At 39.1% G+C, this 21,482-nt stretch overlaps 1 protein-coding gene across 11 annotated transcripts in view; it reads left to right on the top strand.

Annotated features, from left to right (window-relative positions):
• Nucleotides 1-21,482, top strand: part of LOC127550453 (beta-defensin 123-like) — a 224,906-nt gene that overhangs the window by 128,485 nt on the left and 74,939 nt on the right. For 4 of the 11 annotated variants that reach the window (XR_007950867.1, XM_051979419.1, XM_051979416.1 and 1 more), the window contains exon 2: nucleotides 18,319-18,764. The exons of 5 other annotated variants lie outside the window; for them this stretch is intronic. Coding sequence is in view for 5 of the 6 variants with exons in the window: in XM_051979419.1 (XP_051835379.1) it covers nucleotides 18,319-18,641 (323 nt within the window). In the remaining variant the exon portion in view is untranslated. Of the gene's footprint in view, nucleotides 1-15,246; nucleotides 15,382-18,318; nucleotides 18,765-21,482 lie in introns of those variants that run through there. 2 more of the 11 variants (XM_051979414.1, XM_051979423.1) reach the window with 2 other exon arrangements.

Consider the following 21,482-nt stretch of genomic DNA (forward strand, 5'->3'; position numbering starts at 1 on the left):
AGGAAACAGTAGTGAATCAGCCATATTTCTAGTGAGAGAAAACGGCTTACATTGAATTTTGGCTCTGAGAGGTTTCTGGTCAGCATAATCTAAAATGCTGAGTTAAGCATTAAGCAAATCCAATCAATAAGCAGCAAGTCTGGTTTCTCAGTGAAGCAGGACTGGGTTGAAACAATGCAAGGGGACTTCCGGGGGCGGAGCCAAGATGGCGGAGCAGGCACACACGACTCTCTAAGCTCCTCTCATTCCCCTCATAACCAACTATTTAATGCAGCCTCAAAAATAACTCTTCACTGCTTAAATTCATGAAGATTAGAAGCACTACAACTTACCAGCCCATCCGGAAGATGGCCAGGAAAGGTTTGTCCTGAGGGGCCAGAAACAGACCAGCACAGGCAGCGAGAGACTAGCGTCCTGAGCAGACCAAGGGCGGGGGTGATCTCTGTGGCTAGAGAAGTTATAGAGACGACTCTGCTATAGGCTAACTGCTCTGCCTTAATTACAAAGCAGTAAACTGGCAGAGAAATTAAAGCCTAAAATAGAGGGTCCTCTAAAAAACGCCAGAACCTAACGAGATCTGGCTGTAACCCCTCAAACCCGGAAGTGACTCAGGCAGGCTTTACTGAAGCCTTGCAGCCATATCCTGCAGTTTGGGGCTTTTTTAAAAAAATATATATATATTTCATTTTATCTTATAATAACTTTATATTGACAGAACCCATGCCAGGGTAATTTTTTTTTTACAACATTATTCCTTGTACTCGCTTCTGTTTCAATTTTTCCCCTCCCTCCCTCTACCCCCTCCCCTGGATGGCAAGCAGTCCTATATATGTTAGATATGTTGCAGTATATCCTAGATACAATATATGTTTGCAGAACCGAGCAGTTCTCTTGTTGCACAGGGAGAATTGGATTCAGAAGGTAAAAACAACTCGGAAAGAAAAACAAAAATGCAAATAGTTCACATTCGTTTCCCAGTGTTCTTTCTTTGGGTGTAGCTGCTTCTGTCCATCATTTATCGATTGAAACTGAGTCTTTGTCAAAGAAATCCACTTCCATCAGAATACATCCTCATACAATATTGTTGTTGAAGTGTAAAGTGATCTCCTGGTTCTGCTCATTTCACTTAGCATCAGTTCATGTAAGTCTCTCCAAGCCTCTCTGTATTCATCCTGCTGGTCATTTCTTACAGAACAATAATATTCCATAACATTCATATACCACAATTTACCCAGCCATTCTCCAATTGATGGGCATCCATTCAATTTTCAGTTTCTAGCCACTACAAACAGGGCTGCTTACAAACATTTTAGCACATATATAGGTCCCTTTCCCTTCTTTAGTATTTCTTTGGGATATAAGCCCAATAGAAACACTGCTGGATCAAAGGGTATGCACAGTTTGATAACTTTTTGGGCATAATTCCAGATTGCTCTCCAGAATGGTTGGATTCGTTCACAACTCCACCAAAAATGCATCAGTGTCCCAGTTTTCCCGCATCCCCTCCAACATTCATCATTATTTTTTCCTGTCATCTTAGCCAATCTAACAGGTGTGTAGTGGTATCTCAGAGTTGTCTTAATTTGCATTTCTCTGATCAATAATGATTTGGAACACTCTTTCATATGAGTGGTAATAGTTTCAATTTCATCATCTGAAAATTGTCTGTTCATATCCTTTGACCATTTATCAATTGGAGAATGACTCAGTTTGGGGCTTTTGCGGGGGCAGTTACTAATCTGCATGGCAGGGGGGCACAGCCTGGGCAGCCTCTGATCGGCAGAGTGGGGGGCTCAGCTTGGGGCAATAGAACCTCCCCAGCTGACTGCGCTTCTCAGACAGACACTTCCGGTCCCCGCAAAACCATTCACTGCTCAACTGCTAACACCCACAGCCCCAGGGCAGGCTTTGGCTTGGGAAGTGAAACTCTCACTGCTCAGCATCTAGCCCCAGGGCAGTCATTATCTCACACAGCCGGGGTTCTTTGAAGGGCACTTTCCCAGCTCAGCTCTGCAGGCCTGAGTTACTTCCGGGTGGGGAACTCTTTCCCAGAGCACTCTAGTACCTCGCTGCTTTTTGTAGCCGGTTGGCAGGACAGCTACCCATCCATATACCTTTCACTGCTCTGCAGAGGAAGCTGGTAACCTCCTGGCTCTGAAGGCAGACCTTACAGGCTATAACAAAATGAGTAAAAATATCAAAAGAACGATTGATAGTTTCTACACAGAAAGAGAACAGCTTTTCAACCCTGAAGAGACTAATAGCAGACAGTCTCCAGACGATTGTTGGTCTCCAATACAAAAGGCTCTCCTAGAAGAGACTATTAAAAACCTTAAAAGAGAGCTAGAAGAGAAATGGGGAAAGGCACATAACTCACTAAAAGAAAAATTTGATAAAGTGGAAAAAGAAAACAACTTCCTGAAATGTGAATTGGAAAAGGTAAAAAATTCCCAAGAAGTGCAGGGAAACAGAGTTTGTAAATTGGAAAAAGAAAATAACTCACTAAAAAAAAAAAATTTGTGAAATGGAAAAAAATTCCATAGAGCAAAACAACTCAATTGGACATATACAAAAAGAAGTTAAAAAAGCTAATGAAGAAAATCGCTCACTAAAAATCAGAATTGAACAAATAGAAATGACTGATTCATTGAGACATCAAGAATCAGTCAAGCAAAACCAAAAAAATGAAAGATTGGGAAAAAATGTCAAATATTTACTTGGAAAAACAACAGACCTGGAAAATAGATCTAGGAGAGATAACCTAAGGATCATCAGACTACTAGAAAATAATGATGAAACAAAGAGTCTAGATACTATTTTACAGGAAATCATCAAAGAGAACTGCCCAGAAGTAATAGAACCGGAAGGGAAAAATAGGCGTTGAAAGAATTCATTGAACACCTTCTGAAAAAGACCCTAAAATGAAGACTCCAAGGAATATTGTGGCCAAACTTCAGAATTTTCAGGCTAAAGAAAAAATTTTACAAGCAGCCAGGAAAAGACAATTCAAATACCGAGATGCCACAATAAGAGTCACGCAAGATCTGGCTGCTCAACATTAAAGGATTGAAGGGCCTGGAATCCGATATTCCGAAAAGCAAAAGAACTTGGAATGCAGCCAAAAATAAACTACCCAGCTAAGCTGAGTATTTTTTTCCATGGAAGAAGATGGACATTTAATGAAATAGAGGAATTCCATCTGTTTCTAAGGAAAAGACCAGACTTAAACAAAAAATTTGATCTCCAACAACAGGAATCAAAAGAAATAGAAAAAGGTAAAAGGAATTCTTGAGAACTGTATTTCTGTTCTGGATATACATAAAAACTATATATGTAATTTGATTTTAATGATATAACATAAAAAAGGGAAGTAGAAATGGAAAGGGGATAGTGTCAGAAAAAGGGAAGAGGGGAGATAAAAAGAGGGAAACTACATGTGACAGTGAGGCAAAGGAAACCTATCATATATGAGGGAACTTAGAGAGGGGGAGGAACATTGTGTGAATCCTACTCTCATCAGAGTTGGCTCAAAGAGGAAACAATTTACATTTTGTTTTACAGAGATTCTTTTCTCACTTCATTAAAAAGTGGGAGAGGAAAAGGGAGAAGGAAAAAGAGTAATAAGGGAAGGGTACAAGAAAGGGGAAGGGATTCAAAGGGAGGAGGGAGGGATACTAAAGAGGGAGAGCTGCGCGATGTTAGTGGGACCAATAAGTTTAAGACTAGGGAAGAAGGGAAGAAGGGCAAGAAAAAGAAAAGTATAATCTGGGGATATTAGGATGGCAGGAAATACAGCATTGGTTATTTTAACCGTAAATGTGAATGGGATGAACTCTCCCATAAAGAGGAGGCGGATAGCAGACTGGATCAAAAGTCAGAACCCTACAATCTGTTGTTTACAGGAAACACATTTAAAACAGGGAGATACATTCAGAGTAAAGGTAAAAGACTGGAGTAGAATCTATTATGCTTCAGGTGAAGTCAAAAAAGCAGGGGTAGCCATCCTTATTCAGATCAAGCAAAAGCAAAGATTGATCTAATTAAAAGAGATAAGGAAGGAAACTATATCTTGCTTAAGGGTACTACAGACAATGAAGTAATATCAGTATTAAACATATATGCACCAAATAGTATAGCATCTAACTTCCTTAAAGAGAAGTTAAGAGAGTTGCAAGAAGAAATAGACAGCAAAACTATAATAGTGGGAGATCTCAACCTTGCACTCTCAGATTTAGAAAAATAAAATCACAAAACTACATTCAACAAAAAGTTAGGTGTAAATAAACCAAAAAGTAATTGGAAACTAAATAATCTCATACTAAAGAATGATTGGGCGAAACAGCAAATTATAGACACAATTAATAATTTCACTCAAAATAATGACAACGATGAGACATCATATCAAAATTTATGGGATGCAGCCAAAGCAGTAATAAGGGGAAACTTTATATCCTTAGAGGCTTACTTGAATAAAATAGAAAAAGAGAAGATCAATGAATTGGGCCTGGAACTTAAAAAGTTAGAAAAAGACCAAATTAAAACCCCCCAATCAATTACTAAACTTGAAATTCTAAAATTAAAAGGAGAAATTAATAATATAGAAAGTAAAAATACTATTGAACTAATAAATAAAAGTAAGAGTTGGTTTTATGAAAAAACCAATAAAATCGATAAACCTTTGGTAAATCTGATTAGAAAAAGGAGAGAGGGAAATCAAATTAGCAGTCTTAAAAGTGAAAAAGAACTTTCCACTGATGAAGAGGAAATTAAAGAAATAATAAGGGGTTACTTTGCCCAATTTTATGCCAATAAATTTGATAACCTAAGCGAAATGGATGACTACCTCCAAAAATATAGGCTTCCCAGAATATCAGAGGACGAAGTAAATTGCTTAAATAGTCCCATTTCAGAAAAAGAAATAGAACAAGCTATTAATCAACTCCCTAAAAAAAAAATCCCTGGGACCAGATGGATTTACATGTGAATTCTACCAAACATTCAAAGAACAATTAGCCCCAATGCTTTATAAACTATTTGAAAAAATAGGGAAGGAAGGAGTCCTACCAAACTCCTTTTATGACACAGACATGGTACTGATACCTAAACCAGGTAGGTTGAAAACAGAGAAAGAAAATTATAGACCAATCTCCCTAATGAATATTGATGCTAAAATCTTAAATAAGATATTAGCAAAAAGACTACAGAAAATCATCCCCAGGATAATACACCACGATCAAGTAGGATTTATACCAGGAATGCAGGACTGGTTCAATATTAGGAAAACTATCAGTATAATTGGCCATATTAATAATCAAATTAACAAAACCATATGATCATCTCAATAGATGCAGAAAAGGCATTTGATAAAATCCAATATCCATTCCTATTAAAAACTCTTGAGAGCATAGGAATAAATGGACTTTTCCTTAAAATAATCAGTAGCATCTATTTAAAACCAACAGTAAGCATCATATGTAATGGGGACAAACTACAACCATTCCCAATAAGATCAGGAGTGAAACAAGGTTGCCCACTATCACCGTTAGTATTTAATATTGTATTAGAAACGCTAGCTTTGGCAATAAGAGTTGAGAAAGAGATTAAAGGAATAAGAATAGGCAATGAGGAAACCAAATTATCACTCTTTGCTGATGATATGATGGTATGTTTAGAGAACCCCAGAGACTCTACTAAAAAGTTATTAGAAACAATCCACACCTTCAGCAAAGTTGCAGGGTATAAAATAAACCCACATAAGTCATCAGCATTCTTATATATCACTAACAAAACCCAACAGTTAGAGTTACAAAAAGAAATTTCATTTAAAGTAACTACTGATTGTATAAAATATTTAGGAATCTATCTGCCAAGGGAAAATCAGAAACTTTATGAGCAAAACTACAAAACACTTTCCACACAAATTAAGTCTGATCTAACCAACTGGAAAAATATTAAATGCTCTTGGATTGAGTGAGCAAATATAATAAAGATGACAATACTACCTAAATTAATCTATTTATTTAGCGCTATACCAATCAGACTCCCAAAAAACTACTTTGATGAACTAGAAAAAAATAACAACAAAGTTCATATGGAAAAACAAAAAGTCAAGAATTTCAAGGGAATTAATGAAAAAAAAATCAAATGAAAGTGGCCTAGCTGTACCAGATCTAAAATTATATTATAAAGCAGCAGTTACTAAAACCATCTGGTATTGGCTAAGAAACAGACTAGTTGATCAATGGAATAGGTTAGGTTCAAAGGACAAAATAGCCAATAACTTTAATAATATAGTGTTTGACAAACCCAAAGACCCCAGTTTCTGGGATAAGAATGCACTATTTGACAAAAATTGCTGGGAAAATTGGAAATTAGTATGGCAGAAACTAGACATTGACCCACACTTAATACCGTACACCAAGATAAGGTCAAAATGGCTTCATGACCTAAGCATAAAGAATGAGATTATAAATGAATTGGAAGAGCATAGGACAGTTTACCTCTCAGACCTGTGGAAGAGGGAGGAATTTATAACCAAAGAAGAACTAGAGATCACTATTGACCACAAAATAGAAAATTTTGATTATATCAAATTGAAAAGTTTTTGTACAAACAAAACAAATGTAGACAAGATTAGAAGGGAAACAATAAACTGAGAAAACATTTTTACAATCAAAGGTTCTGATAAAGGCCTCATTTCCAAGATATATAGAGAATTGACTCTAATTTATAAGAAATCAAACCATTCTCCAATTGATAAATGGTCAAAGGATATGAACAGACAATTCTTAGATGAAGAAATTGAAACTATTTATAGACATATGAAAATATGCTCCAAATCATTATTAATCAGAGACAAATTAAGACAACTCTGAGATATCACTACACACCTGTCAGATTGGCTAGAGTGACAGGGAAAGATAATGTGGAATGTTGGAGGGGATGTGGGAAAACAGGGACACTGATACATTGTTGGTGGTATTGTGAACACATCCAGCCATTCTGGAGAGCAATTTGGAACTATGCTCAAAAAGTTATCAAACTGTGCATACCCTTTGATTCAGCAGTGTCTCTACTGGGCTTATACCCCAAAGAGATACTAAAGAAGGGAAGGGGACCTGTATGTGCCAAAATGTTTGTGGCAGCCCTGTTTGTAGTGTCTAGAAGCTGGAAAATGAATGGATGCCCATCAGTTGGAGAATGGTTGAGTAAATTGTGGTATATGAATGTTATGGAATATTATTGTTCTGTAAGGAATGACCAGCAGGATGAATACAGAGAGGACTGGCGAGACTTACATGAACTGATGCTAAATGAAATGAGCAGAACCAGGAGATCATTATATACCTCAACAATGATACTGTTTGAGGATGTATTCTGATGGAAGTGGATCTCTTTGATAAAGAGAGCTAATTCAGTTTCAATTGATCAAAGATGGGCAGAAGGAGCTACACCCAAAGAAAGAACACTGGGAGATGAATATAAACTGCTTGCATTTTTGTTTTTCTTCCTGGATTATTTATACCTTCTGAATTCAATTCTCCCTGTGCAACAAGAAAACTGTTTGGTTCTGCACACATATATTCCAGGATATACTGTAACCTATTCAACATGTAAAGGATTGCTTGCCATCTGGGGAAGGGGGTGGAGGGAGGGAGGGGAAAAATCGGAACAGAAGTGAATGCAAGGGATAATGCTGTAAAAAATTACTCTGGCATGAGTTCTATCAATAAAAAGTTATTTAAAAAAAAAAGAAACAATGCAAGGAAGTTTTCCCAGTTTCTCCATTTTGAGCTTCATGCTCAACATTCCTGTGCCACTGGAAGCACAATTACAGAAGCAGAGAGCTAGGTCAGGATTTAAAATTGCTCAAATCAGTGGAAACATCTCCTTCATTGCCTATCAAGATTGGAGAATTTTTTAAAAGGAATGATAGGAACCAGGGTCATGACATCTCATAGCCAGAAGGCCAAATTGAGTCAGCACCAGGTTATTTAGACTTGCTCTAGAAAACAAGTACATCATATACAGTACAAGGAGATTTCCCAGGCACTGAAATTACACGTATGGCCACAAGTATCACAAAAAGTGACCAAAAAAAGATAAAAAGAAAAATTCACAGGCCCATGTTTTCTTTGATGTCATATATGTTGGATATACTTCATTGAGCAGTTGTGTGGGATGTAAAAGAGCCTTATCCAAAATGACTACTCAGAGATCACTCAGTAAAAAGCAGAAAGGTTGTTTATTAATATCTCTGGAAGATGAGCCTTCCCATCACAAGATAAGAAAGAGAAAGCTCCTGGTAGGAGGGCTAAAGAAATAGTAAAGATACACAGCTTTTATACAAGAGATAACATCACAAGTAAGAGAGCATTCAGAAGGGGAGGGGGAGGCATCTAATTAATTTTTGCTATCCAGAGAGATTGGAATGGAAGGTTTCTGTTTCTCCGAAATCACCTGATTTCTGGGAAACAGAAAATCAGTCCTTCTGGCTTCAGATAGACAGTGGTCAAGCTAATAGACTAAATATTGATAAATGTCTTATACTGATAAAAGTCACCAGCTCAGGTTAAGTAAATATGTTTATAGCTGGCCAAGGCTCAAGTAAATATGGGCCTGCACATATTACACAGGTCATAGGGGAAACACAGAAATGATGAAAATAAAATACAGAAAAAGAATTCACATATTCCTGTAAGTTCTTTACCTTCTCTCTTTATTCCACACACAGTCATAACCTTGCTCATCAACTAAGGAAACAGGAAGTTAAGCAGATTATAGATAAACCAAGTCAGATTGCAAATTAAACAACAATCAAGCATTTTATTTCATCTTGGGTCTAAGCTGTCTCATGTAAGTGTCTGACAGTGGGAAACATTTTCTCTTGGAAAATCTGAACTGGACCTCATGCTAACGCATTTGTGAAGGAATGTGTTACTTATATTGTTTTCCAGTAATTACTTCATAGGATGAAAACCGGTTCAAATCTTATGGAGATAATCTTATAGTTATCCTTTTATCATTGTCCTTCATGGAAACTTGAAAGCCAAATATCATGCATATAATAGCGTGTTATGAGCATTCATTTAGAACCCAGAAAAACACTCAGTACTGTAAGCTTTGAGGCTGACAGAGATTAATATCTAAAAAGATTGCATATTAACTCTTAAAGCCAAAACAATCTTTAAATCTGGAATCTGTTAATACCAAGTTGGCTCAAAATGTAACTTCAGAACATCCTATTCCAGGATCCACTTTCAGAATTTTCCTAAATAATTGTCCAACAACCTAAAGAGTTAAACAACTCTTTAAGAAATAAATTTGTAAGCCCTTTTATTTTAGCAATGAGAAATCTTAACCTTTCATCAAACCATTTCATTATTTTAGAATTCCATATCATTCACAGAGCTACTAAAATTTTGTTGTTCTTGTTCAATCACATGCAACTGTTTGTGACCCCATTTGGGGTTTTCTTGGCAAAGATACTAGAGTGGTTTGTAATTGTAATTTTTTTCTCCTGCTTATTTTACAGATGAGGATTGGAGACAAACAAGATTAAGTGACTTTCTCAGAGTCACAAAACTTAGAAGTGTCTGAGTTCAGACATGAAGATGTCTTGCTAATTCTAAGCCCAGTGCTCTATTTACATCATCAACCAGCTTTATGACCTCAGGAAGGCTTTAGATCCAGGGGACTGAAAATCTGCTAAGATCTCAAAGAACTTCTCAGATATTTATAAGGTCTGTGATACTTTCCTAAATTCTAAATAATTATATTATTAGTAGTAATTTTAAGCAAAATTTGCATAATTAAATATTTGGCAGGTTATTGCTTTCCCCCCACCCCACAACATAATGACAATATTTTCTATCACAAGAGGAATTAATTTTCCAATGATACATGTATGTCACCCTCTAGGTATCATTTTTCAAGTTAACATTTCTTGTATGATTTTCCCAAAAATCACAGAATAAGAAAAATTAGAAGCTGAAAATATCACAGTTTCATAGCCTGTTTTGAGTTATGTTTCAGATAGTACAAGTTAAGTGAAATTGATTCAGTCTAATGCATTTCTGAGTCACCCTACATAAGAAATAACTTCATTCATTTATCAATGTGGCACTCGTACATTCAAAAGAAAAATTTATAGTAAATTAGACTTTCAGTTCTTATTCATATAGTTTTAGATATTTTCCATTGAGGTCTGATCTACCTTTAAAGGGTTAAATGTCACAATCATCTCAGTAGGAAAATACATCTCCTTTTTAATAAGATCACATTATAATCTAGTCTTAGAACAAACTCAATCAAATCAAATCTGGATTTATAATCACAAATGGTATCATTCAAAATCTTATTTTCCTCAAGGAAAATAATTATCTTGAATTACATAGCCCATGCTTTCAGTTAGTTCCACTGCAGAGATTTATAGTTTTAGTCTCATATTTTTAAAATATTTCTGTGCTTTCAAAAAAATTCCAACCATGGTTTGGAAATTTGCAGCAAATATATTTCAGTTGCAAATTTATTTCTTAGTTTACAATTCCATAAATTTCTATAACCCTTTCTTTGCTTGTCAAACTTTATCTCTGCAACCTTAACCTAGTCAGGGTTGAAATGACAAAGAAGATATCTGACAGGTTTTTTCCCTTAAACTTTAGTTAAGTCCCTGCTTACAGAGATGAACATATTAATATCATATTACAGAAGCTTGGCAAATCTATTTCAAGTAAGAAAGTTCATTAATCTACCCTAGTATTCTAGACTCTCACTGTAGGTTTTTTATTTTTATTTTTTTTTCAGAGTAGTCTTTATAACTGGATAGGTTTTTCCCTTAGAAGTTTTTCAAGGTAGTTGAACCTAGAATACTAGATACCATATAAGTCAAAGTTTTTTCTGAGATGCTTTTTCTGTAATCTCTCTATTATGATTATATCACAAGAGGGCCACTTCTTCAGAACCTGGAGTGAGGGATTCAATAGTGGAAGAAAATAACTGAGTGGACCAGGAGGAGGAGAGGAGAATGGGGTAATCTCTTTTTTGGAGTGAAATAAGAGGTGAACCCATCTGGGAAGGTATGAGAAAGGGGTACCTTGGGAGGCTTGAGGAGAGAGGAGAAGGTTTGGAATAGCTGCTGTAGAATGGGAGAGAACAAAGCAGTTAAGGAAGAACAGGACATTTGGCTTACTGCATTGAGGAATATAAATTTATAGGAAGTTTAGTCATTGGGTAGTTAGGTGATTTCTTCCATCTTTGTATATATATGTAAATATATGTATATATATTTATATATATTATTCAGGCTCAAGGATGGATTGGATAGATACAATCTGAGATGTGTTGCACATATGTAGGGCTACACTGTTAGTGTCAACATACTGTCTGGGAAAGGGATAGTTTTTACCCCTTCTTCACCAAATAACCATCACCAATAGTTATTAACTAGCACATTCATTTATCCAGCAAACAGAAATCAGAGAATTTTGTGGATTAGAGCATAACAAATAATACACAAGAATAAATGAGCTCTTCAGGTGGGATCAAGATTAGATCTCAGAGGAGAGTGTGTGATCTATCCCAAAGGAAAGTCTGCTCTAAGGAGTCTCTAGATTTGTAAACCCTGAAAATCAAGGATCAAAATGGGGCAGACTCCCACATACAACTATAGATATGAGGGCTCCTCCCAGTTCTGTCCATCTCTGTCTCTGTCTCTCCACCTCTTTGTCTTTTCCTCCAAGTCCAATGTTCTTTCTACCATATTATACCGTTAGATTTCTTATTACATTCTCTTTAAGCTGACTCCCCTTCCCATCTCTCCATTTCTTTCCATGTCTCCACCATTTTCTTGAGCTTCCAAGTACTTTTTGACTTCTCTTTCTCCTTCAGATGCTTTATGAGATCATAGATTTAGATCTCTGATTAGTTTAATTGTCTTGATTCATGTATGAGGTAAGGAGGTCCCAGAATAATGACATCTCATATCTCTAATAGCATGGAGAAGAACCCAAACTTGAACTCCTGTCTGCTGAATTCAGATAGGTTGCTCCTTCAAATTGATCATGCTCTATCTAGTTTACTGCCAAGTCCTGCCATTCCTTCCTTCAAAATGGCTTTCACTTTCCTATTCCCACAATTCCTAGGTTAGTTCAGACACCTTCTGTTCCAGACAAACTGAGTGACTCTGTTCCAGACAAATTGGACTCCCAATTGCCTCTATCTCTGCCTTCCCTCAAGCCCCTCCTTAGTCTCTACTTGTTAAAATCCTATCCATCATTCAAAGTCCAGCTGAAATGCTCTTCCCTTCATTCAAGGCCTAAATGATCATAGAATAATATGACAATAGAAATGGGCACTGTGCACTTTTGCAATGATTTTCTCATTTGATTCTCACAACAACTCTGTAAATTAGGGGTGATTATTTCCATTTTATAGTTGAGATAGACAGTAGTTAAGTCACTTGGCCAGGGTCACATTACTAAGAAGCATCTGAGACTGTATTTGAAGTCAGGTCTTCCTGCCTCCAGACCTAGAGCTCTATTTATTGTGCCACCTAGCTACCTAAGAATTTTAGAATTGTTAGGGGCTTTAGAAATAAGAGATTTTGCTACTGGAATGATTGATAAAGACCTCATGATAGTTTCCTGCTTTATAACTCCAAGTTCTTAGTCTTTCTGCCAGTGTACTCTATTCACTATGGCTTACTCTTCTCATTTAGCCTTTTTTCCTTTTAATTTAATAAAAATATTTATTTTATACAACTATTCATGTTTGCATTCAAATCTCCACTTACAGGAACCTTATATAATTTCAAAAGAAACAATATTGTAATAGTTTTTGAAAATGAATATGAGTATCACCTATTTGACATTAAGCTCTGAGACTATGTAAGGTTTACAAAATTACTTAAATTGGTATAACAAATACTTAAAAGTCTGAATATTACCAAAATTCTTACATGTATAGAAAGTGCAAAATGCAAAATATCTCTCGTGAAAAAGTGAATTGACAATAAGTAGTTACCTTTTCTATGGCAATAGACTATCTTATTATTCAGTCTTTCTCTCATTGTCACCCAAGGCACACCCTTGGTGCCAATCAGTCCATTTTCATCATTATCCACATTCTGCCCCAGCCCCCAACATCCTAGACTTTCCCCAATGTGCCTTTTCTCATGCTGTTTCTCCAATCTAAATGTCTTTCTCCTAGTTTTTTGCTCATCATTTTAACAACCACCAGACATTTGTTAAACAGCTTCTGTGTGCAGAGCACTTTTGGGCCCATAGATACAATGCTTGTTCTCAAGTAGTTTACAATGTATTCATCTAAGTTCCCTGAATCCCAAACTCATTGTAGTCCCATCATCTCCAGAAAGTTTGCCCTGTCTGCTGCAGTCCACAGGGATCTCTTCTCTAAATTCTTTAATGGAATTCAGTTCCACTGAAAATTTTTTTCTTAAATGATTACCCTGTATAGATTTCATATAGTTGGATACTGGATGAGAAAAGACACTGCCACTGGCTTCTGAGAATTGACAGCCTAGGAAAAAAGGAAAACAAGTATGTAGATAATTGTCATGCCCATTAGAACATGGCTATGGGCAAAAAAATAACATGAGATGTTATGAGAAAAGATGAGGGAAAGATCAATCAGCTTGGGTAGGAGGACTCAATGGAACCATTCATGGTTGTTGTTTGTCCTTCATTCTCTACGGGAGCCATGACATCAGAGAAGTGATGCCATGACACACAAGTAGGCAGGGCTCCTTAAAAGGAGACCATCTGGAAAGTAGTTTCAGGGATGGCAGGAAAATCCTCCTCAAACTTTCTTAAGAGACCAAAAGCTTTAAAATCCCCATAGAACTCATGCTGAAATTACAGTTGCCCTGAAGATTTAGAAATATCTACAATTCACACAGAGAGAAAAAGAGCAGGGTAAAGTACAGAATCTGAGAACTATATACCAGAATTTTACAAGATAGGAGCTGGAGAAACCTCAGAACATAGAAAGTCAGAGCTGAAAAGGGCCTTAAAGATTGTCTAAATCTAATTTATTTTTTATATATGTGAAAATTGAGACCAGAAAAGGGATGGCTTCTATTCAAAGTCAAAAAGGGAGTTCCTGACTCACTGGATTAGGTCTTTTTTATTCTCTCAACCTTTGTCTCCTTCTACCCCTTAGTCTCCCATTCTCCTTGTCTCTGTTCTTGTCTCTCTTTCTCCCTCCTCACCTTTCCTCCCTTCCTCCCTCTCTTTTCCTTCTCTCCCTCTCTCCTCTTTCCCTTCCTTTCTCTTCCTTTCCCTCTTTCTCCCTCTGTCCCTCCCTTTCTTCCTCCCTCCCTTTTTCTGTCTCTGTATCTATTGTCTCTCTCCCTGTCCTTTTCCCTGTCCCTCTCCTTGTCCTCCTCCCTGTCTCTCTTCCTCTCCCTCTCCTTCTTCCTATCTCTGTTCCTCTCACTGTCCCTGTCCCTGTCCCTGTCCCTGTCCCTCTCCCCACACCTGTTCTCTCCCCTCCTCTTTCTCCAACTCTAGCATCTAGATGATTTCCTGAGAGCAGTTTTGGACAGAAGGAATGAAAAGACTGTCTCAGAGAGGCTTTAAAAAGAAAGGATTCAATGGAGCCCACTGGGAGTGACCATGAATTAATCTTCCAGGTTTTTTTGTTTTTGTTTTTGTTTTTGCCAGGGCATAAGGGGCTGGTTCTTATGTTTGTTTCTTGGAAATTCTCTGTGTTTTTTCAATTTAATTGATGAGAATCCAGTTCAAAGTAAGTGTGAAAACCATATTCTATTGGAATATGTATAGGAGAGAGATTAAATGAATATACATATTTTTCCACTTTGATGGGGACTTGGACAAAGGAGACAGGTTGTCCACCTTCGTGACAAGAACATTGGTTTTAGATTGAAAGAATGCAGATTCTGGTAAAATAAGGCCCTTGCTAATAAGACCTGGTTTAAATCAATCTCCTTCTTTCCAGCTTAATTTATTTCCTGTAAAAGAGTGATTGCCAAAGTCCCTCCTAGCTCAAAAATATGCTTCTATAATTTACTACTTTGAGTGTGGTTTATATCTCCCCTACCAGAGCCACTGATGGAGATTAGAATCCAAGAGGCACCCAATTGGAGTCACTGGTCAATGGACAGTCTGACCTCATGTAATGACATTGGGGAACACAGAATTCTACTCCCTCTCTGGTTCAACACTCCTGGCCCCACCCCACTGGGGAGGGTAATAAATGCTGGAGCTCCAACTCACAGTACACAGGGAGGTCTCTCAGTTCTCCATTAGCCCTGCTGGTCCTCTGTCCAGGAGACATCAACCATGAAGCTCCTTCTCCTGGCTTTTGCCATTATGTCATTTCTGGCACAGAGAACCCAAGGTAACCTGGAACTATGTTGAAGGAAGAAAGTGAGCTGGGACTGGGTCATACTGGAGTCATTGCAGGTGCTCATCAGTGTGGGATGGGGCCATGGGATGAAAGCCAGGGCTATTAAGGAGCACTGGAATCTACCTGTGAAGAGCAGAGATACCCTCAGGGTTACCCAAAGATCTGTATAAACCCACATTTTGTCTTTATGAGAACTTGGAGCTTTAAGAAAGAGAAATATGTTCCAGGAATGAGGTGGTGTGGTGAATTGGAAAGAACTATGGATCTGGAGCTAGAAGACCAGGGTTCAGAAGTTGACTTTGTTACCTGTGTGACCTCGGGCATGTTCTCAGGTCTCCATCAGTTAAATGACAGGTCTTGGGCTAGGGTCTTTTAAGTTTAGTGTTTCTACCTATGTAGGCTAGAATGAATCAGCTTCACATGTCCTAATTTAGGAGTTAAAAAACAAACTCTTTTTTAACGAGATAGATTTTTAGCCTGCACCACAATGGGCTCTAAATTAACTCTTCAATGTATAAAACAGAACAATTTTTTTTCTCTTCCTAAGAATACTTTGTGAAAATTCCTTTGATCTTAGTAGTCTGGGGTATAATCAGCTTAGTGACATTCATCTTCAATTCCCTTTGGTATTTTAACACTAATAGGTTATGTTTTTTCTTAGACTTTGTATTTTCAAGGGAAGGATCTAAAAAACTCCAAGATTCTGGCCTAGCCAACAGAGGCTAATCTACATTATCCACAATACTATAGAGTTTGTGTTAGGGTTAGAATGGGAACAGAAACTGATGGGAAAGGGATATGTGGAAAAAAGGAGAGACAATGAGAGATGATTCTGACTCTTTGAGACTGAATCACTGGGTGGATGGTGGTGCCATGATCATATTTAGGGAAGTCAGGAGGGCCAAATAGTTTTCAGGGAAGATGAAGGTTTGCTTGCAAATGTGTTTAATCTGAAGAACTGGCATTGCATCCAGCAAGAAATGATATATGTAAGGACTATTGGAAGTGTGAGCCTGGGAAAGAGATAGAGATTTGAGGGTTATATTCATAAAGATGAAAGAAAGGTGATAAGTGAATTAGAAAAAAGGAAGAAATGAAGCCTTTCAGACATGACTATTTACATGTAATCTATATCAAATTATTTACCATCTTAGGGAGGGGAAGGGGACAGATGGAGGAAGAAACTTTGGAACTCAAAACTTTAAAAAATTGAATGTTAAACATTGTCTTCAGATATAATTGGAAAAAATAAAGTACTATTTAAAAATATATGCCCACATTTTGGGAGGAGGAATAACCAACAAGAGATAGAGTTAGAAGTGCTGTAGGTCACTAAGTGATCACTAAATGATGTGAGACCCAAGGGAGATGATAAGAATTTCAAAATGAAGAGTATAAATAATATTATTAAAAAAGCTATAATTGTCAAGGAGAATGAAGGCAGAGAATAGGACATGGCAGATGAACAGAAGGAATTCTGCCATTAGTGAGTATAGAAGTAATTATGTAATCTAATTCTCTGTACAATTTATGCAGAAAAGTCTTTGTTGTGGGAAGTGATTTAACTCCAAGCTATCTGGGCTGAGCAGATACTTGAAAATCCTGCATGATATTCCCAGGAGAGCAAGAGTTGCGAGTCATAGAGTGATCTTGGATAATCTGCAGCCTGAGAGGCTCATCTCCCAGAGATGCTGTTCTTTCCCTCACATACTTCTAAAGAAGAATTAGAGGAATTACAGAGCACAGAATCAGATTTAGAAAGGGAAGGGACTTCACAGGCCATCTAGTCCAACCTCCTGAACTTTCCTACAGATGAGGAAACTGAGGTTCAGAGAGATATGTTAATTTGCCCAAGGTCACATAGGTAGTGCCAGAGACAGCTTGAGAACCCATGTCTTCTAACTCCAAAGTCAGCCTTCTATCTCCCATCTTTGCTGCCTCCCTTCCATCACAGAAGCTTAGTTTTCTAGAAGTTTTCTGTTCAACACTCCCCCCACTCCCCACTGCATTTGATGTTTGAGTGAACTGGCTAAGTGTATTTCCTCCAGTCACAGGCAGTGAATGAAAGAGCTGGGATTTGACTCTAGCCATCTGACTCTTCAGTCCAGGTCTCTCTTCACTGCAACATATGGAGCAGAGGCCTCACTTGATAACCCTTCCTATTGTCTTCTTCCCTTCCTGATCTCCCCGCCCCCCACCCCGCGAATCCGGATTCAAATTAGCATCCAAAAGGAATGCCTCTGGGAATGGGGCAGCTAGGTGAACAGGGGTAGAGAGTCAGGAACACCTGAGTTCAACTCCAGCCTCAGAACACTCACTAACGTGTGACTCTGGATAAATTCAACCCTGTTTGCCTCCATTCCCTCATCTGGAAAATGAGCTGGAAGAGGAAATCGTTAACCACTTTTTGCCAAGAAAATCCCAAATGGGGCCACGAAGCACGGCTGACCGACTAAAGCTATTTTCTGGTACCTATTTCCTGAACTTAAGCACTGGGCAGATGTTAAAAAAGTTTGCTTTGCATTTCCTAGGGACAGGAGCATAAGGTGGGGTTGAGAGCTCAAGATCTTCCTCTCCACCCTCCCCTCTGCTCTGGGGCTTCTGGAGGAAGTGAGGAGACTTAGGGGTTCTGAATGATGCTCCGGCTGAGGGAGAAAGTCTGAAAGGTTGGGAAGTGCTCCCCTTCCCCGGAAACACAAGCTTCTCTCATTACGCTGCTTTTCTTTCTCACCGTCCTCCCCAGTCAGATCTGCCATCGTCTTCGGCTGTGCGTCCCTTGTCCTGACCACCCTGAAATCTGGTGTTTGGGATTACGGCGGCCCAGAACCCCAGGCTCTCCCTCCCTCTTCCACTCCTCGCCAGGGCAGGCGCCAATCCTGCCCTTCCGAGGCTCCCCCGTTCACTTTGTTCACTTCTTTCCCTGGGCAGGTGGTTGGGGAGAAAAAAAATGCTTCAATAATGTGGGGCGCTGTCGGGCGAGCTGCAAGGATAAGGAGAAAGAATATTCTACGTGCGCTAATAAGAAAAAGTGCTGTGTGCCCGCTGACAAAGTGCCAAAGGATTCCTCAGGTTCGTCCGCGTCGAGCACGACTGCCACGGCACCTCCCAAAGCCGGAGCCTTGACCACCCAACCAGCTGCAGGTGGCGCTCCGGCTGCAGCTGCCCCTACCGCAGCCCCTGCAGCCGCAGCCACCCCAGCGGCCGCCGCCCCAGCGGCCGCCACCACCGCCGCTACCACGGCCGCCCCTTAGCAGGAGGTGAATAGAGTGAAGAGTAAGGAGAAAGCAATGTCAGAGAGCCCGGACTGCCTCCTCCTGGTATCCCATCAGGGCACCTGTTCAACTCTGGGCTCCAATAAAGTGTTCTGGACCATCTCCTCTGTGTTGCCATTCATCCATGCGCCATGTATTTATGAAGTCATTGTATATTGATCAGGAAATTGAGGAATCCTACTCATAGAAAGCAGGTTGGGAAGTGGAGGGTTAGCTGGGAAGAGAAGACAATGAGTGGAAATGGACCAGGGTGGGCCTGCCGGAACCCGGGGGGAGGGGAGGGGATGTGATTTTGTAGACTTACCCGCAGCTCCTAGCACTTGCGCTTGTAGGCTAAGTCTCAAGTCAACCAACCATTTTTGCACAGGGAACTGCGATGCCCTCCCCGCAGACCAGCACAGGAGACGGCGGGAAGGAGCCAAGACTGTGCTCGCCACTCCCATTCCTTACCAAGGTTCTTTTCAGGGAAAGAGGGAACTTAAGGAGATCGCGGCTGAAGAGGCTTAAAGGCAATGGTCCTAACAGTCCGAGCTGAATTCGGTGCCCTCTTTCATGGGTGAAAAGATGATCAGTGAGGGCCTGAGCCGTGAAACCTCTGCTTTCGCTCAGCTTTCTGTGGGTAGAATGAGCCAGGACTGTGGAGATTATCTAAGGAGGAAAATATGGCCTCCAGTTCTCCAGGGATACCTGGAAATAACAGAAAGAACATTATACTGAGGTCCCTGGTATGCCACTAACCGGCATAATGTGGCGTCTTCACTAATTGGTAACTGACCTTAGGCAATTCACTTACCCTCTGAGATTTATCTTTTAGGATTTATCCCTTTAAATAAGGGGAATATGATTAATCACCAAAGGGCCTTATTTCTTCTAGCATACTTTTCTTTCTCCCTCTGGTAGAGTCATCTCATATAACAAACAATATCTATTAAAGACAAAAGTAAGAAAAATGGACGTAATCAGTAAAAATGATTGCTAAAAGCCTGAAAATAAGTGTGATGCTACACTACACTACACTCATAGATCTGCTATGTCCATAAAAGGGTGGGAGAGGATTGTCTTCCCATCTCTCTTCTTTGGACTCCTGCTTGTTTTTTGTGATTTTGCAACATGAGTTTTTGAGGACTTTTTGGTAGTTATCCTTTCAGTTTGTATTGTTGTAGTCATTGTGTATATTGCCTTTCTGGGCTGCTTAAATTGCATTCTTTCTATTCAGGTAGATCTCACCAGGTTTCTTGGTATTCTTCCTATTCATAGTTTCCTACAAACATAACAATTTTCCTTTACATCACTGTGCCTCCAATTTATTTCACCATTCCCCAATCAATGGGCATCTACTTTATTTTCAGTCCTTTGCTATTTCAACAAGTGCTGCTATGAATATTTTGGTGAGAAGGTTCAAGTAGCACTAATATATTGGTGCTCTTTTGATCTCCAAGGTAGAAAGGATGCAACAGTTTTGTTGTGTGAAGTTAGAGAGCAGGGCTGACTGGTAATAAAGCTCAGAGTGATCCCATAATTCACTCATACAGCCCCCAAGATGCAAGGCAAAATTTTACTGAGGTCAAAATCAGAGCGACCATAACCTCTCTCACCAAAATGATGGAAGTGGTGACATGTGCTTCTAAAATCAAAACTCCAGATGTTTCTGGACCATCTATATCTCTCAGATTGATTGTAATGCTGGAGAAGCTGAGACAAGATAGAGATTAGAGAGTATTTTATAATTTATTTAAAAGGGAGAGATTTACTGGGACCAAATGGATCCATGGTTGGGTCCCAGGGTTGAAAGACTATGGTCTCCAAGAATCCAGCAGACAATGAGACTTTTCACACACACACACACACACACACACACGGCTCAGACTCAGGAGGTAGAGCGAGGCAGGGGTGGAATCAGGGTGCTGAAAGAGAGAACATCTGACAATCTGACTCTGACAAGGTGAGGGGAGGCAGGGGAGACATTTGATAATTGGGATTACAGAGTGGGGCGAGGCACCCAATATTCTGATGATACCTAAGATAGAAGGTCTTCCTCCTTATCTGGATCATCATGATTAGGAGGGAGGGTGGTTGAGCAGAACAATTAGGGAAACTGAGGCAGGACTGGGTCAGGATTATTAGGGAAACTGAGTCACGACAATAAAAGAGAAGGTGGCACAACAGTCCACACTCTCTCTCTTCTGAATATTCAAATCAATGAATTATCTTCCTCTAGATACAGGGGTCCTCAAATTATGGCCTGAGGACCAGATACAGCAGCTGAAGATGTTTATGCCCCTCACCCAGGGCTATGAAGTTTCTTTATTTAAAGGCCCACAAAACAAAGTTTTTGTTTTTACTATAGTCCAGCCCTCCAATAGTCTGAGGGACAGTAAACTGGTCCCCTATTTAAAAAGTTTGAGGACCCCTGCAGAAGGAATTAGCACCATAATTTTGACCAACCCTATGCAAAGCAAATAAACCAAACTAAAACTAGAAAAATGCAAGGACTTATGGCAAGGACCAGTCTTTTCCTGAAAACCTCACAATTATTAGCATCAAACAACATTCCTCATTTAGGGAGACACACAGACCTCTCTGTTGCAGATATAGCAGGTCCTCTGCAGTTGCGGAGCATCTCAGCCAGAGAATCCAGTTTGAGATGGACAGTTCACTGTGAGTTAAGTCTGTGGTCATTTGTGCATTTAACTCAGCCTCTGCTTACATAGGGAATAGCAGTGCTCAAGACAGTCCTGCTGCCCATGCTAGGATGGGTAATCCAAGTCTGTCAAGGACTCCAAAGAGGGAAAAGTGGGGCCTGGAGTAGCTCTACCTGTC

Source organism: Antechinus flavipes, chromosome 2, assembly GCF_016432865.1.
Source record: "Antechinus flavipes isolate AdamAnt ecotype Samford, QLD, Australia chromosome 2, AdamAnt_v2, whole genome shotgun sequence".
Lineage (NCBI taxonomy): Eukaryota > Metazoa > Chordata > Mammalia > Dasyuromorphia > Dasyuridae > Antechinus > Antechinus flavipes.